The sequence below is a fragment of the Anguilla anguilla genome, chromosome 1, assembly GCF_013347855.1.
Source record: "Anguilla anguilla isolate fAngAng1 chromosome 1, fAngAng1.pri, whole genome shotgun sequence".
Classification (NCBI taxonomy): domain Eukaryota; kingdom Metazoa; phylum Chordata; class Actinopteri; order Anguilliformes; family Anguillidae; genus Anguilla; species Anguilla anguilla.
Genome location: NC_049201.1, coordinates 10555922 through 10573282, shown reverse-complemented (window position 1 = coordinate 10573282; position 17361 = coordinate 10555922). Strand labels below are relative to the sequence as shown.

Here is a 17361-nt window from a genome sequence, read left to right as displayed (position 1 = left end):
CGCAAAAAAATGATTCATTTAAATATCAAATTGATTCTTTGATCATTCATGGTGTTTGTGCTACTGTACAATCCAGTGGCTTTTTTCATATTCGCAGCGAGCAGTTTTGTCTATGCTATACACAAATTCAATAGGACTCTGCTATTTACTGCGAACGCGTATTTTAAGGCAACTGAATAGCCTTATCAAAGCCTGCTCTGAAAGTAAGTCTGCATAATAATAATAGTAATAATAATAATAATAATAATAATAAATAAAAGTCATACCACCTGCAGCCATACCACCGTGCACCCTGCTCCTGCCGAACGGCTGAAGCTAAGTAAGTGAGGTCTCCCATTCGTTGAAGTTGGTGGGCCAGTAGGTATTCCATCTGGTCAAATGATCCCCAGTGCCCCAGTGTAGCGATGGGGACACTTTGCTGTAGGACAGTGATTCTCAACCTTTTTGCCCCCCCCCCGTGTCCATGGAAATATTCCAGGACTTGAGGTAAGTCACTGTACAATTCTTGTGAAGTGTGAGAAAAGCATACATGTATAAAAAGTGCTGTAATGTCTACACAGTGAAACCAAAATGTTTAAAAATTCCCTTTAATAAAAGCTGAGAATCTGCACTTTAACCATTTGAATTGATTACAAATCTAAAATTGTGGAGTAGAGATATGAATTGTTTGATTACAAATCTAAAATGGAAGCCAAAAAGCCACATCTTTGTCCCAAGCGTTATTATCTCACTGTACATAATCAGTGTGCTCGTTCCAGTAGATGCTTTTTAAAGGCCCCACTCCTGTTCTTGAACTAGGAGAAAAAACAGCTTCCTACTTCATCCCATGCAGTCAAAACATCCTCAAACATGAAACAATTGTCCTGTTACACAACTTCAAAGCTCTTTTTCAGGACGTTATCACTGAAGTGCAACTTCTTTTACATAGTCAATGGGCTCTATTATTTGCAGTGTTGCTTGCATGTGTGTCAAATTATAAGTGTGTGTATCTTAACAATCTTGTTTTAAATGTACTACAAAGTTACTAGCTTGGCCAGGTCTCCTTCAGAAAAGAGACTTTCAATCTCAAAGGACTTTCTGGTTATATAAAGGCTAAATAAAAAAAGGGGTAAGCATTCCCAATACTCACATCATTTTTCATGGTAGCAGATTGTTATATGTCCTACCAAACACGTTTGATTGCTTGTTACATACCCAACAAGTAATTGTTGTCTTTAAACTTCAGTTCCAATTCAGACTATTTCAATGTTCTTGTCTTAAAGTCTGTGCGTTGGACATGGTCACAGTAAATGTTGTGCAGCAAAGTATCCTTGAACTGGTCCAGTGCAGATCATTCAGCTGGTTTTGGAGACAGTAGGGAATGCTCATCTGCTGCAGTTATTTGGTGCTATAGTCTCCCATACATTCCCCTTAAATTTTAGCCTTCCTACCTTAGGCTTACATTCGCTTACAGTACACTTTGAACTTAACTCTGAGAAAATGACTTAAGTATTTGGTTATTTTTGAATATCTACTAGACATACTCAGGAAAACAGATTAAAACTCACCATTTTATTATGATAATGTTATTTGATATGTCAAATTACAAGTGTATGATGTAACATAAAAACAGTTACAAACATATATATGCATATTTACATTATATACTTAAGAAAAGTAACAAGCTACATCTGTATATGTATAAAGAAAATACAACTACGACATGAGTTATTGAACTACAAATTGTACATCATATGCTTGGTATTTTTAAACAATAATAAAAATACCTAAAATGTATATAAACAAATATAACCAGAACAAGAGCTGTTAAGGTTTAAATGGAAACTATAATAGATGTGAGGCACTTTTTTGAGGTCATCAGGGTGTGAAGCAAATGGCACTAAGAAACCAATAGATGTACAGTATGAAAAACAGGCAGTGTTTACAGAAGAATTATTGGAGTACCATTTATACTGCAGTTTCAAACACAAATGTTTTTCACTATTTAGAACTAATCACATTAAAGTTACATCAAGCGCTGTAAGAATAAAAAGCCTACATATATCAGTGCATCGAAGCATCGGAGAATTTAAGTAACCACTCAGCTGCTGGGAAATGTAACTTTTTTACAATACATTGAATAAACATGTTTATATAGGCATTCCAAAGTTATGCACAGTTATCTAGATTAAAAAATAAAATACTAGCAGCAAAGTGGTTAAGAACTGAAGTCTTACATATGCTAGTTAACAGATACTGTAGGTTAAAAAAAAAATAAAGCAGACACATGTTGCGTATAAAATACAGTACATGACAAGGTGTTGCCCTGTGCTGGTTAATACAGAAACATGTTAGTTCAGTATTTTCCAAAATATATATACAAATTTTCCTATATTTTGCTTCTCAGCCAGCAAGTTTTAATCAGGTTCATCCAACCTTGGTTCAGCTTGCAATATGCAAAGCAATCAAATGACAAGATGGGTGGGGGAGGGGGTGGGGGAAGAGGACACGAAACGAAACGAAAAGGCGTGTGCACACAAAACTAAGACATTTGCTCCAGATCCTTGTTTTACACTGTATGAGAACTAGGTAATGTATTAACAGTCTTCTGTAACCTTTTCTTAACTCAATAGAATTAGTGATTGTTTCTAGCAGCTTTAGATATCAAACTTTTAAGATAAGTGGACTGTCACTAATGTACCGCATTAGCTGTCTCTATCCTTCTTTTTGCAATACAAAACTAGAAAGAAACTCTTTATTAAAAGCTCAATAGTCATTCCATCATGTACCCCCTCTACTTTTCAATGTGAAATAATACTCAAAGGTGACTTATATACATGATGCTGTCAAAGCTACAGTATATACTGACAGCAGTGATAAATACAGATCTATTTTTAAATTCAGAACGGGATTATTACCATTATTTAAATATAGTGTTACTTATTTACAAATGGTTTGAGTTTGGTACCTGGGCTAACATCTATATAACATATTAAAGTGTCATATCAGTGACTCAGTGTGGACAGAAGTCTAAGTATTTCTCAAGGTAAAATTGCATAGAAAGTAAAATAAAATAAAGACACTCATGCAGAGTGAGTTTTGGAAGTCATATTTTGGATGTTTTCTTATCCATGCTTCACACATACCCTGTGACAGGGCTAATTTCCTGCATAGACAGGAAGTGGGAGGGAATTTACCATGGCAAGGTATAGTTCTCTACGATACAGGACTTTTTAAACCTGATGGTTACAGGCCCAAATGATACGCTAAACGTTCAGTTAACGTGTGCTTGTGAGGCTAATATGCACCGGTTAAATTGACATTTAATTAACCCACTGCTAAACAAGGCTGGCGAATGTAAATTAGCATTCACATGTTAATTTAACATTACTATGAAATAGTACATGACAGCATATGTGTGTAGATACATGTGTATTTATAAATATACATATGCAAAAAACATGTACATACCAGTTTATATGCACATGTATACAGTTATATGTCTAAATATATTCATCTATTCACAAGGACCCCCAGACTGATCTAGGGAATCTATAGGGAGCTGTGAGAGGACACTCAAAAGGACTCAAAACAGTTTTGATTGGACAATAATTGTGGAATGTTTTAGCTTGTGACCCTAATATTATACAGCCGAGAGGACATAGCCATGCAAAACAAATTACTACTGTGTATTAATTTTCATTTGAATATATTAATTACTCGTATTCACTTCTGTATAACATAATATATATGCTCTAGAGTAAGTTATTTTGGACAGGGGCATCTGCAAAATAGCGAACACACACACACACACACACACACACACATACTGTATACACACTCACACAACCATATGGAGAGAGAGAGAGAGAGAGAGAGAGAGAGAGAGAGCACATAAATACGCACGTTAGCACATGTGCTGTGATTCATACAACACAATTATACACTAAAAAGGAGCAAACAAATGTATTTGGTGACTATGCTGGAACCAAAGTTTGGAAACCAGTGCTTTTAAAGTGGGATTTTCATTTCCATTACCTGGAGTATTTGAATGACCAACCAAAAGCAAAGAAATATTACAATGGGAGAGAGTGTCCAATTACTAACTTAAGTGCCTCATTGCATAGGGGTACCAAATACCCCAAAATGAATTTAAAAAACTTGCTGGTTGAGCAAAATGTCAGCTTTCAGTTTCCAGATAAGACTAGTCACAAAGAAAAATCATTTCCATGGGAAGTGGACTCAGAGGACTGCTATTATCACTAAAGTGGAATACCTGGAATTTTGCTGTCTTGGTCTCATGTTAGGTAAATCAATAAACTAATGTGGTAAACAAGAGTCCTTGTGTCGATTTTTCCCAAAAACGGGCGGAAAGCAACGTTTTACCTTCTTGCTTCTGCTTACAGAATGTATCCCTTTATCTTGGAATGCAACAACATGGTCCAAATCTCACGACCAAAAATAAAGGGAGGTTTAACGTTTAAATGTTCATTCGTGAATTTTGGATGGCAATTTCTAACGGTACCTTCAAAAATTATGCTGTTATTTTTATTTATTTTTTTCGCATTCAATGAAAAAAAGAAAAAAAAAACATACACATCCACCACAGAATTATACACCTCAGCACTGTTAAGCAACAATTATAATGCTCACTGTTAATTTACCATTAGAATCAATGAAGGTTACCTTTTAAGGGAAAAAAAAATATCTAGTGCACTTTTTTTCTAATAATTACACTGTCAGAAAACGCTCGAGTCAAGAAGGCCACGGTCACCCAACTGCAAATTCACAAAAGAAAAGCATGAACATATCCCTTTTAGCATACTCATACAGCACACTCTCTGTACGCATCTTTTTGTATTCGTATCGTTTTTTTAAAATCTGCTTCCTGTACAAAAGACAAAATTCCTTCACAAAGTTACGCACTGTGTGTACGAGAGTCCGGTACGGTGGCCTGGATGTTTCATTTTAAATGTGTTTTTTATTTAATTTTTTTGAAACTTTGCGTTGTTTTAGTATCTCTGTGCCGTCCCTCGACGCCTCTCCTTTCGCTAAGCTGCGCGGCGTGTCGCCGGCGAGGCGGGCGGGTAAAGCGCAGAGCCTGCGCCGCCGCCGCGCCCAGCTCTGCGCAAAAACAAGACGCGGCCGCCTGGGTGGGCGGCGGGTGAGGAAAAAGAGGAAGCCGTCGGCGCGGCGCCGGCCCGCCGCCCGCGTCTCAGCCGTTCGCCTTGTGCTTGCCGCCGCAGCAGCGGCAGGCCTCGCCGCAGTGGTGGCAGGCGCGCAGCGGCAGGTAGCAGCACATGCAGGGCGCGATGAAGGACAGCGCCACCAGCGCCAGCCAGCGCAGGCAGAACTGCTCGTCGCCGGTGTCGCAGGAGCACGGGTCCGAGAAGTCGCCCTCCGAGTCGGACATGCAGTGGTAGAGCATGCTCTCGGCGCACAGCATGCAGCTGACTTTGTAGATGCACTGCTTGATGGGGTCGGGCGCGTCCTGGCACTGGCCCCGCCGGTTGTCCTCGTGGTTGAACATCTCGCGGCAGTAGATGCAGCGGGAGCGCTCGCCGTCCTCCCGCCGCCGCCGCGACTTCTTGCCCTTGAGCAGCGGCGACGGCTGGGTCTTGATGGAGTCCTTGCCGGCGTGGCTCTCGGGGCCCTCGGGGTACAGGTACTCGCACTTCTTGGAGTCCAGCTTGGAGAAGGGGACCGTGAAGTCCACCTCCTCGCGCTCCGGGTCCTGCTTCCACATGACGGGGTGCCGGTAGTCCTCGTACCCTCGGATGAGGACGTCCTTGCGGGGGTTGATCCGCACGATCTCCTCCTCGTCCATGTGAAAGCTCACGTGGCGCGTCGACTTGAAGGACACCTGACGGACGAAAACGCGGAACGGGGAATGAGAAACGTTCACTCGCTGACACAAACTATGCTTTAAATCGGAAAAGAACACCAGCAACAAGCTTTTCTTTATCAGTGATTTATCTGCAAATGAATCACTTGGGCGCGTAACCGTGGTGATTTTTGAATCACGCACTTGTCTCTGTGAAACCACAAGCTTCCCTTTGTGCAGATAACTCTGCACGTGTTTGATAACGAACTTAAATCAGTCAGAAAGAGACGTATGTGGGAGGGGGAGGTTTCAGAACAGCAGCCATATTAATCACCACAGCTGCCAGAAGCCAATCATTAACATCAGTGAAAGATGTGCCTCTCCTCCTATTGGTGCTCCCTCAGCCAGAGTGTGGTCATTAATGTGGGAGAAAGCCATTGGCTAACAGGAGTGCAGGTGATTAAGCTACAAGGCCTCCAATTGCACCCTTTCCCATGTTGTCTATGAAAACTGGACATGTATGCTGTGCACATGCATGATGTCAGTTCTAACACACTTTCTCCAGTGTACCTGCATGGACATCCTTAAAGGCAAAATTTGAATTTAGGTTTTGTGGCATACTTATGATTTGATGAGCTCGAATCAAACCTCAGCCTCCCCTTCGCAGTCCTGACGTATGGACCCACGTATTAAAAAAAAACATATTGAAGACTGTATAATAGCTATATTCTGGGTGTCTGGAGTGGAAAAGACTGTTATTTCTTTATAATAGCGGGGGAAGAAACGCCAGACCAACCGAAGCAGAGATGACTGTTTACTGCGTATACCTGAGAAAGGCTACGCTAAATGAAAAGACGACCTTGCACCGATGTAAAGATGAAAACAGATATGCGAATGGTTCCGGATAAGTAGGAGGAGGGACAGTTCAGACGGGAGTACGCACTTGTGTGTTTGGGTGTGCTCTAAACACTACTGTCTGACACCTCTAATTTTTTTACTTCTGCTCAGAATTTTACGACACTTTCCTGGCGTCAGAACAGTTGGCTTTTTAAAGATGAAATCTGTGAGGATTTGTACGCTAACTTGCTGATGATGTGAAAGCTAGGCGCCAGCGTGAAAATAGGGAAGTGTAAAAGTTTGCTGGTCGGTATCTGCTTAGCTGGTTGCTAGGCCATCAACAGCCACTGGATCTGCCCTAGATTGACACAGAAGCAGCACGTGCACGCGAGACATATCTCCAGACCCTCCAGTAACCAAGACACCCAGCTAAATGATCAGCTATAAGAGAAGCATTTACATTGCTGATAATGTTTCCACCAATAAGGAAAGGAAAACCCGTTTTGAAAAATGCTCAGATTTCTCGATAATATGGTTGCTACGGTAGCTCGATTTACTGAAATTCACCATTCCTTACGTTTAATATCAGAAATCAAAATCTTTATCTAAACATCATTTCCCACACCACACCAGTGTCGTCGGTGCGCCTGATGAGTATGGCTCGTGTTGGGGCGCGGGAGTGCGGCGGGGGGGCTGACCTGGGGGGGCACGTAGCGGCGGTTGGCGGTGGGGAACTCGTCGAAGGGCTGGGCGCGCACGTAGCAGCCCCGGCAGGGCTCCGAGCTCACCACGCCGCTCGGCGGGGAGAAGGGCTCCTTCATGGCCGTGCAAATGGAGGGAGGCTCGGGGTTCACCTGCACAGGGGAAAGAAGGCGGGAAACGAACCGCTGTTACACAAGACACGGTTCCAGCTCAGCCGCCATTTTCTCTAGTGCCTGTGAGTGAAAGGTAGAAATGACACTGATATTTTTTTTTTTTACATTTCAATCACATTTTTAACCCTGGTATGACTGACTGTGCCACCATCATTAGCCCTGGTAATAAAGCTTGCAACCCACAGATTCTGTTCCTACTGTGATGAGGATTTTGAGGACTGAATGCATGCTCTCCCTGCACATCCATTACAATGCCAGGTTAGAGGCCATGATGTGGCGGCTTTTTTATCCACCAGGGGGCGACTGCGATCCATGTTTCATGAGCCTCTTAATGACTCACACGCCTTCTGTTCAGAACACTAGGTTCCTATCTCCAAACTGATTCCCAGAGGCATTTTTATTGGTGTAGGAACTACAAACATGGGCCTAACAAACACTGAAGCTCTACTCCACTAGTGTCACGTGCCAAAGCAGGAATTCAGTGTTTTAAGATATGAGCATTCCGGTCCCTTTTCATCAAATACTCATTGGCAAATATCTTGCTTTTAAATTATGCAAACTCTCAAAAACCTGCCAACAAACATTCCAGCAAACGCACATCAGGGTCACTCCATATGAAATCTGACCTATTTCTTCACACCAGGGTCATTCCATATGAAAACCAACCCATTTCTATCCATCTCAGTTTCTCATAAAATTTGGAATATATTTCTACTGTTAAAATAAGCCCAGCTAATGTTCTGCACTGGCACTGAATTTCTTTTTTTTTTGAGAGAGAGAGATTAAAATACACTAGTCATTTTTCAAAGGGTTAGAATAACACCTCTCCAAAATAGTTTTTAACAAAAACCGAGATTCTACTTTTTCTCAGCTCTTGCAACACGTGTTACAAAACCTTAATCAGGAAATTCATTTTTCAAAAATCCCATCTGTGTGCAGCCTACATGTTTTGTTGATACATCAATGCATATGAACAATCTAGAAGTCACTGTACGAAATACATATTTTCCCAGTACGGATCCTTTCAGTAAATCTGAGGGTTCTGCAGCCGTTTCACACAGGAAGCCAGGCTGTTCCGAGCCCGTCTCGGCGCTAGCGCTACGTGCGCTACATGTGCTGATTCAGACCGGACACAGGCGAAGGTGCCATGAAACGCACTAAATAAAGCGCTGTGAATCAGCCTCGCAGGGCCCCAGTCACGACCCAGGCCGCGGTGTCAGGAGTGGGCAGGCCCAGGCTCATCCGGCTGCACCGGAGAGGGGGGGGGGGGGTGGAGGCGCAGCACCCATCCACACGTGCCATTTAACCGCGAGCACACAGGCGGCAGCGCCCGCGTCACTCAGCATCACAAACGCTGACCAGCGAACGGCACGGAAACGCTCACAGAAATTACAGAGGCTCTAGTCTTTACTGCTAAAACTGTAGCACACGTTTATGCCACATGTACACAGGGCTCATGCAGATATGAACGTATGATTAAGCACATACACACCGTTCTAATCAGTCACTCACACACGCACACACAAACGCTCACGTACAAACTCACACATGCATACGCACGCACACACACAAACGCTTGCACAGTATTCTCACACACCCACACTCAAATGCTCTCACACACACACACAAATGCTCTCACTCTCTCTCACACACACACACACGCGCGCACACACACGCACTCGCCGCCCACGTCCGAGCTCCTCTACCCACAGTGTGTGGAGGCCACTGCTGGCGCTGGTTAGCCGGTGCCGTGTGTAAAGTAACCCACGCCAGTGTTTTAATGCACAACGGAAATCTGGTTAGCTCCCAGCTGCTGCTACAGTAATTACTGTCCTACGGTTGCTAAGAGATGCTTCCTTTGACTTTTTTTTCACCCTCTCTCTGTTTTTTCCTCTCTCCCCCCTCAGACTGCCGAAGCAGTCGCGAGTGCGCGAGCATCGAGGCTGAAACCAGCTCCAGCTGGCCCGACGCAGCCCAAACTTAAAAGCCAGATGACAGCTGTGGGGGGAAAATGGGAGCCAGACGAGCGCTCCCTCCACGCCGCTCGCTCGCTCGCTCGTTCGCTCGCTCTTCCACTCCGCGCCGTCTGAGATTACGGGGCCGTTCCGATCCCGCCCAGTGGCGTGAGGGGAGACGGACGCTCCGGCCGCGACCGGGCGATCCGGCCCCTAGCCCCCTTCCCCTTCCCCACGCCCAGCGCCCGGGGGCCGAGCTCTGTGCTGGAGCGGAGCTCAGCCAATGAGCAGCCTGCAAGCGCTCAGACCGCCTCACATCCCCGCTCATTAAGAAAAAACAGGCTGCAGGAATCCACTGAGGATGGAGACCTTTACACAGAGGAGTGATCCAGAGCTTTCCCCCCGGGGGGGTCTGACGCTATACCGAGCGCCGGTATTCTGGCGCGTTCGCCACGAAGCAGCGCTAGCGTTAGCGCCTTTAACCGACGAACGCGGAACGTGCCGGCGCACGTGTGCCCGCGGCACACGCGGCGGGTCCCGCTCGCAGGTAGAGCGCGTCGGAAGGGGCGCGCGGGGTGGAGAGGAGAGGAGAGGATTACCCTCCTGCCCGTTCAGCCATGCTAGAGAGCGGTCACAGGAGCACAAGAAAGAAGAGCTCTTCTGCTCAGTGCACAGATCTGCCCATTAGAAAAGCAGCTGTTGCCTGGGTCTCCAATAATTCTACAGTCGCGCTCATCCATCTGCCTCCTGTTGCTAGGGAGTGTTTTTTTTTTCCTCTTCGTGCACTTAAAAAGGGTTTCATTCCAAATGGGAAAAAGCAGCTCGCTTTTCAGTATTAATACAGACACTGCTTACAGCAGGATGTTTTCATTTCTCTTGTGGATTCTTTCTTTTTTTTTTTTTGTTGGACAAGACTTCCTTTCCTGTGCACAAACCCCCCTAGGGGGGTATTTACAAGCGAGCCTGCTCCAAAGCTCGGTTACAGCTAAAATGGCTGCAGTCACATAAGGAGAGATGACTACATTTCCCAGCAGCCCCATATCTTCCTGGCAATTCCATTCTCCCTAGATTTCAAGGGCTTCCCCAACCATATTCCCTGCGGTCAACCCATTACATTTCTCCTTTATGTAGATTTCTCTTTGATATCCATTCAGCTTGTTTAAACTAAGTGGTTTGAAAACTACGCAGGACAGTACATAAACCAAGGTCTGTCCAATAAAATCTTAAGTATATCTACTCCAAGGGCAGTGTGATGCTACGAGGTGGGGCCTAACAACAGATGTAGCCTAGGCAGCCACGTGTAGTCTTTCAGAGCAAGAGCCCTGTGACAAGAAAGGACATCTGCATTTAAGCACGTAAGCACCGGAATGGAGAAGTAGCACGCCCAGGAGAGAAACGTGTATGTGAATCTGCACAAGGCGAAGGTAGAGGCAGGGTCTGGGGTGGGGGCGGGGCTGCGGTGGGGTGAGGACAGGGGCGGGGCTAAGCGGGGCGTCTGGGGGATTAGGTGCAGCCTACAGGAAGACTGCGGTCTGCTGTCTGGAGGGATTGGAAGTGGGTGCTGAACCCCAGGGCAGGATGTGGTTGGCAGGGTACACAGCGACCGCCATGCCCTATCAGACACAAGCAACTGCAGGGCTGTGGGCCCAGCCTGGGACTCTACAGCCGGGGGGTGTGTCTTAACAGAGCAGGAGACGAGACTAAAACCAGGACTTCATCTGCAAATACCTGCATCCATATTTTCAACAATGTGCACTGTTTGCCAAATGAAACGGGTCAACAAAAAATTCCATGCTGATGATTTGTAAAAAATCGAATAAGTATACAAATAAAAACAACTCGTATCAACAGGAAATGTCAATTTAACAATGGTCTTGTGTCCAGACGAGGAAATGTAGCAAATGAAAACCGCCAATTTAGTTGATCAGATTTCATAATGTTTTAAAATAAGATCTGAGGGTGATTACTGGAAATGCAATGACTTTTCACCCTGCACGACCAAGCTTCTCTATCCTGAACAAATGTCAACATCTGAAAAAATATATTTACATAGTTAGCTCCATAATGTTTAGGACAAAGACTTTTTTCTTGATTTGGCTCTCCACAATCTCCACAAGATTTGCAATCAAGCAATTCACATGTGGGTAAAGTAAACACCCGCAGGTTTTATTAAAGGATACTGTTACATACGCTTCGGTTTCAACGTGGAAATAACAGCACTTTTTATAGAGCTCACTGTACACACACATGCGCACACACGTACGCGGACACACACACATGCGCACACACGCACACATAAGAAATGAGTAAAACTGAAACTAGAATGGTTCTACTTATTAAAAATAAATTTGATTCTTGTGCCTGAGAGCAAGGGCCTCTGCATGATATAAGACAGTTCAAATTCACATACATTTTCCTCTGAAAGTGCAAGCCATTCCCCGTGTATAACTATTTAGCCCATTGATTTTAAGACATCAGAAGTCAAAATCTAACTAACATCTGGGAATGGAATAGAAGCTTCTCCCACAAAATATGAACATTGAGCAGAACATATCTTGCATATGAAGGCTTTAACGTGAGAACAAAGGTGCCATTCATTTTTATAAGCTTTCCAGCACAACAGGTAGAGTAGCATTCAACTGCATTTTCATCACACAAGGGCCATTTTCTACCCAACAGATGATGGATAAAAACCCATTTTACTCCTAGCCTTTTTTTCCCCTGATTATGTGAAATGAATCATGTGACAGTGCCAGACCTCTGCCAACAGCACGGGCCTTCATGCACTCCTGATACACCTGCCCAACACAGCTCTTCTGCTCTGCGCTCCGATTGGCCAGGTGGTCATGACTCGCCAAAAACTAGCCAATCGACACAGGGCCTGAGCCAGGCCTGAGCCCGAGCGCCACGGCGACCGGGCGGATTTCCCGTTCTGTGCTCTGGACGCGGCGCGCGGGACACGCCTGTCGCCGCGGCGACGATGGCAGCGCGCAGGGCGGGAGCGCGAGAGGGGGCCGCGCGTCTGGATTACAGGAAGAAGGCGTTGTGTTTCGCCACACCCTGGGTCAATGCGCCCGCCGCTGAATGGGCCTACAGTGAGCAGCGCTCTGCACCTCCTCTCGTCACACAGCCTCCATTTCACTCACCTGCAATCCATCTTCAGCAACCTCAGGCTCGCTGTACGACGGACAGCCTTAAACGGAAAGAGAAGAGGAAAGAAAATCAAACACCTTTCCCGGTGTGCACATTAGCTTTGCACAGGACGCACGCATGTGCACGCGTGCACACACACACAAACACACACACACACACACTCACACTCACGGGCACACGCACACACACACACACACACAACGTGTGCTTCATCACACGCCACCTCTTCAAAAGGAAGCCTATCAACATGACTAATGGATTGCACAAGCACACATACATTAAAATGGCTGCCACAGAGGTGATTAATCAAAACACTTGAGCACAGGAGGCGGATCAGCTCCTGCTTCAGCCCCAGATAACTTTCATTCTGAAGGCTGATGAATTTGTGCTGCTTTTCCATTCGTCAAATGCTCCGCTTAAATATTTACCACACGGCTCTATTTTTATTACATACCAGATTTCTCCTGCCGTCAAATATCAACCTTTTCGCACATTTGTTTAAATCATTAACAAAATTCCCTCAAACCAAAAATCACAAATCCTCTTAGAACGTTCCCCATGTGTGTAATCCGATTGGTTCACACCCATCCCCGCACACAGCCTGCTCGTTCTGGCATTTATAGCCTGTGCCGGCCTGCCTCAAACAGGCAGGCAGGCAGGCAGGCAGCGCAGGCTGTGTGACTACGCGAATGCAAGGCCACGGTTCTGGTGGAACCATGTACCCAGTCGCCATGGCAACGCAGAACTGCAAAGTCGATGTATTGCGGTCCGGCGGCGGAGCGCCGCGGCGGAATACTGAGGGCCCGCGAGCGCGTCGCTACGTGACGCCGCGCCGCTCGAGAGCCCGGACGGACGGATGGACAGACGGACGCACAGGACCCGGAGCTCCGTAATGAATAAATCGCTAAACGGCTTGATGTGAGAGGAGCGCAAACGGCCCCGCCCGGCAGACTGATCCACGTCTGCGCTTCTCCCCCGGCGCTCGGCCAATAGCGGCATAATCATTACAGCGTACTGTCATTCACGACCCCGCCGCTCATTAGGACTAGCAAAACTTTACCCGCTATCAGGCCCCACGGTCCCTCTGGTCCAACGTGTTGAGGATATGGAGGCCGGGTGTTTTATGACAGCGAGTTGCTGAACAGGCTCCTTTTCAGTTAATTGCAGGCCTGTGACCTTTGGCATTTTACCGGAAATGTCATTGGTTAAAGGAACAAACCCAACCTAACCAGGCTTGTTCCGGCGCCGCCCAGCCCCACCCTTCCCCGCCCCTCCCATCTCACCCCTGCCCCTGGACCCGTGACCCGTGCGAGGCGGGGCGGCTCCCGCAGAAAGCCGACACCGCCTCCATCGGGCCGCCCGCGGAGACTGGAGGTAAACAAGAGGGCCGGGGGCGGGCCAACGATCGGGCGAAACGCCGGCGCTAATCGGCGCGCGGGATCAGCGGCGGGATCAGCGGCAGGTCAGCCGTTACCGCGATCAGACAACACAGGCGCGGGGAAGGCGGAAGTCTGACGGAGTTACCCGCAGCAGGACGCGCCATTCATGCGTGCTCCCTGGGAAACGCCGCCGCCGCGCGCTAAGCGACTGTACGTACTGGTTCCAGCCGTGCGGAGTCAGAGGAATTTTAATCTGGGGATGCAAATGCTAATTGCTGGCTCGGAGTCTCCATGCAAATGCGAGGGGGCAAATCTTCCTGGCTCGGCACGTAGGCGGACGCCTGCGTGATCTGATAAGCCGGACGGTTTCCGCTGGCGATCGCCACAAAAACGCCACGCTCAACAGCAGAACCGCCGCGCTGGCGGAAGGGGGAGGGGGTTAGGGACCGTACCTTGGCTGATGTCCTCGATGGCTCGGCGGATGCCGCGGTCGAAGGCCCTGGCGTCCGCAGGACTCTGGAACGTCAGGCCAAACTTCTTGTCGTTGATCCTCCAGTGGTGAAATATGGGGTTCACCTTGTTGTACACCAGATCCTTCTTTAGAACACACTCCAGCACAACCTGAGGGGGTGAAAGAGGACTGTCGTTAAGGCTAAAGCCATCGCCGTCGGCAACCGCTCCGTATCCCTCGGTTTTGGGGGGTGGGGGGGGGGTGGTCCCTCCTCGGCTAGGTTTGCATGTGCGCCAGGAGAAGGACGTCAGTCTCCCGCGTACGCCAGCGCGGTTTTTCCCACACGTCGCAGTGAGAGCGTGGGGGTTACCTCCAGTTCAAACGCGCCTTTCCCTAAGCCCCACCACGACAGGGGAGAGCAAGTCATTTCCATGTCTGTTAGATACATGCAAACTCAGTGCACTCTTCTCAACTCCATTCTGTGTGAACCTGTCGATCACCTTAACCTGTGCCGTCTGCATGCCACCTATCCCTCGCATGCTGGTACCAGTGTTACAGTGTTTCTGCCTGTGTGCTAAAGAAATATATTCATCACCGTATTGCAATTTTTTGAAGTTTCATCTCTTAAGATTTAAGTTGGATTTATTTGTATTATTCTGACAGAGCAGAATGTCTCTAGATCCTAGATCCCCTGGTAGACACAGAAATCTACCACAGGTTTTCACAAAACTTGGTGCAATTCAGTAATGGACATCTAAATATTTGAAATCATTGAAATGATATTAAACAATTTAATATTCTTTATAATATTGTGTATTATATTATGACATTCTTTTTGAATACATTTTATAAAAATATTTATTTTCTTGAATAAATATCTTGAGTTTCATTCAAAATACAACTTGACATGGCACCTAGTACATTCCTAAAATATTACCGCAATTTTCAAATAACATGACATGAATCCAGCATACCAACCAACAGTAATATACCCTGTGTACTACTGACTGAAAATAAATAATATTGGTCCTATTAATAGTTGAGTTATAGAGCTGGGAAGAGACCAATAAGTCTTCCAGATGGGACTTGTACTGGCAAAAATACATAAATTAAGCAAAATAAATAAATTTACACAAATTCAAAAAAAAAAAAAAAAATTCTATTTCAATATTGTTCTATTAAACAGAGGTAAAGTTGAGAAACTAAGCGTACACAAGTGCAGAGCAGTTTTCTGGAAGCCCATTATTAAATGGGCTCTTTGACTGAGCTCCAGAGCTGCCTCTCTGCAGATTAAATGAAATGAGAGATGAGCATTACGGGCTATGTGCCTCTGAGGGAAGTCTAGGGCTGCTAGCACCGCGTAGAAAAGGACTCGCTCAATCACAGCGCTTCAAACTCAAAGTCAGCGTTCAACGCAACTCGCCTGTTTGCGTCTCACCGCGGGAGTGACCTAAACACAGTGGGAGGGGGGGGGGGGGGCATTCTGCGGTGTAAACGGCCCCTGTCGGTGTTCAGTGCACAACTTACAGGCAAGCAGATGACCATAGATAGCGCCACGGTTATCGCTAGCTGTTTATAATTGTGCAACTGAATTAATAATAGAAACGGTGGGTTAGACGTTAAGACTGATGCGTGGAAGGAGGGGAGAAAAAGTCTCTGTTGCGGTGAACCTCTTGCCTTACGAAAGCAAAGACTGCGTATCTCTCACCAAAAACAGCCTGCAAATGGAACCTTATCCTGCGCGTGTACACATACCCAAACATTCTTCAGTCACAATAAAGAAAGCCTAACTTCCTGTTGAGCTCCCATACTTCCCTGGGGCAAAATGGGGGAGGGGGGATATAGCAGTGAGTCCTGTGTGTGTGTGTGTGTGTGTGTGTGTGTGTACGCTAGAGTGTGTGTGTAGGTGTGTGTGTATGCACGTGTGTGTGTGTGTCCATGCATGTGTGTGTGTGTGTACGCTAGAGTGTGTGTGTAGGTGTGTGTGTATGCGTGTGTGTGTGTGTGTGTCCATGCATGTGTGCGTGTGTGTGTGTGTGTCTGTCCATGCGTGCGTGCATGTGAGGCTGCTGCTTTTTTATACCTCTCAAAACAAACAGAAACTGGCCCACTCGCAATCACCCGGGCCCTACTCCAGATGCTGTTAACGACTGCTTGTCAAACATCAGATCAGCATTACCCGAAAAGACTGACCATAACAATTACAAAAGAGCGCGCGGATCGGGGGGTTCCATTTTGTATGTTTTCAAAAGACACTGCAGTTCTAATCTACGCTGTGTGCAATACTTATCTGAATAGGGCTCCACTATTGATCAGTCTGACACGGGAACAATCAAAGCTGGCCAACACGCTTGTCTTCTGCTTCTCAAATATTGTGGGGAAAAAATGCACACTTTGTTCAGCCAACTGCTAAATAGTGAATACAATAAACGTGTAGCTACCATGCAGTGAATTTAAGGAAACTTTTCATTGTGTTTGCAAACATGCTATCTAGAACAACAGTTGCACAGTAAAACAGGATAGGACTTCCAAGCTCCCTAGGTTTAGGTGTGCTAAACTTTCAAATAACTAAACACAACCAAACATCACTGTCAATCAAAAAGACGGGAAAACGAATATTCACAGCAGGCTGACGACATTCATTTTTCAAATCTGAAGCACAGCCATGACCATATATTTTTTTTAACGCGTATCACTTTAATTTCTGACAGCCAACAACCGGTCGCCGTTCCGGTGTGTGTTTACAGGAGCGAGCGCGCTTCGTGCGATAGGTGTGTGTGTGTGTGTGTGTGTGTGTGTGCGACCGCGCCGGTATGTGTGCGCGTTTTGGGTGTTCCTCCTGAGAGAGGCGCAAGGGTTAAGCCCCCGTGTTTACCCAGCCCGACAGGCGACGGGAGGAGGAGGCCGC

General features: G+C 46.2%; 1 protein-coding gene across 1 annotated transcript in view; it reads right to left on the bottom strand.

Moving 5' to 3' along the window:
* Positions 1-1531: 1531 nt before the first annotated feature.
* The window catches only part of spred1 (sprouty related EVH1 domain containing 1), a 43424-nt gene continuing 27594 nt past the window's right edge, over positions 1532-17361 (bottom strand). Inside the window, exons 3-6 of the mRNA XM_035432751.1 lie at positions 14455-14623; positions 12617-12663; positions 7339-7494; positions 1532-5842 (exon numbers count right to left, since the gene is read on the bottom strand). Of these exons, the coding sequence (XP_035288642.1) occupies positions 5195-5842; positions 7339-7494; positions 12617-12663; positions 14455-14623 (1020 nt within the window). The 3' untranslated portion in view covers positions 1532-5194. The remainder of the gene's footprint in view (positions 5843-7338; positions 7495-12616; positions 12664-14454; positions 14624-17361) is intronic.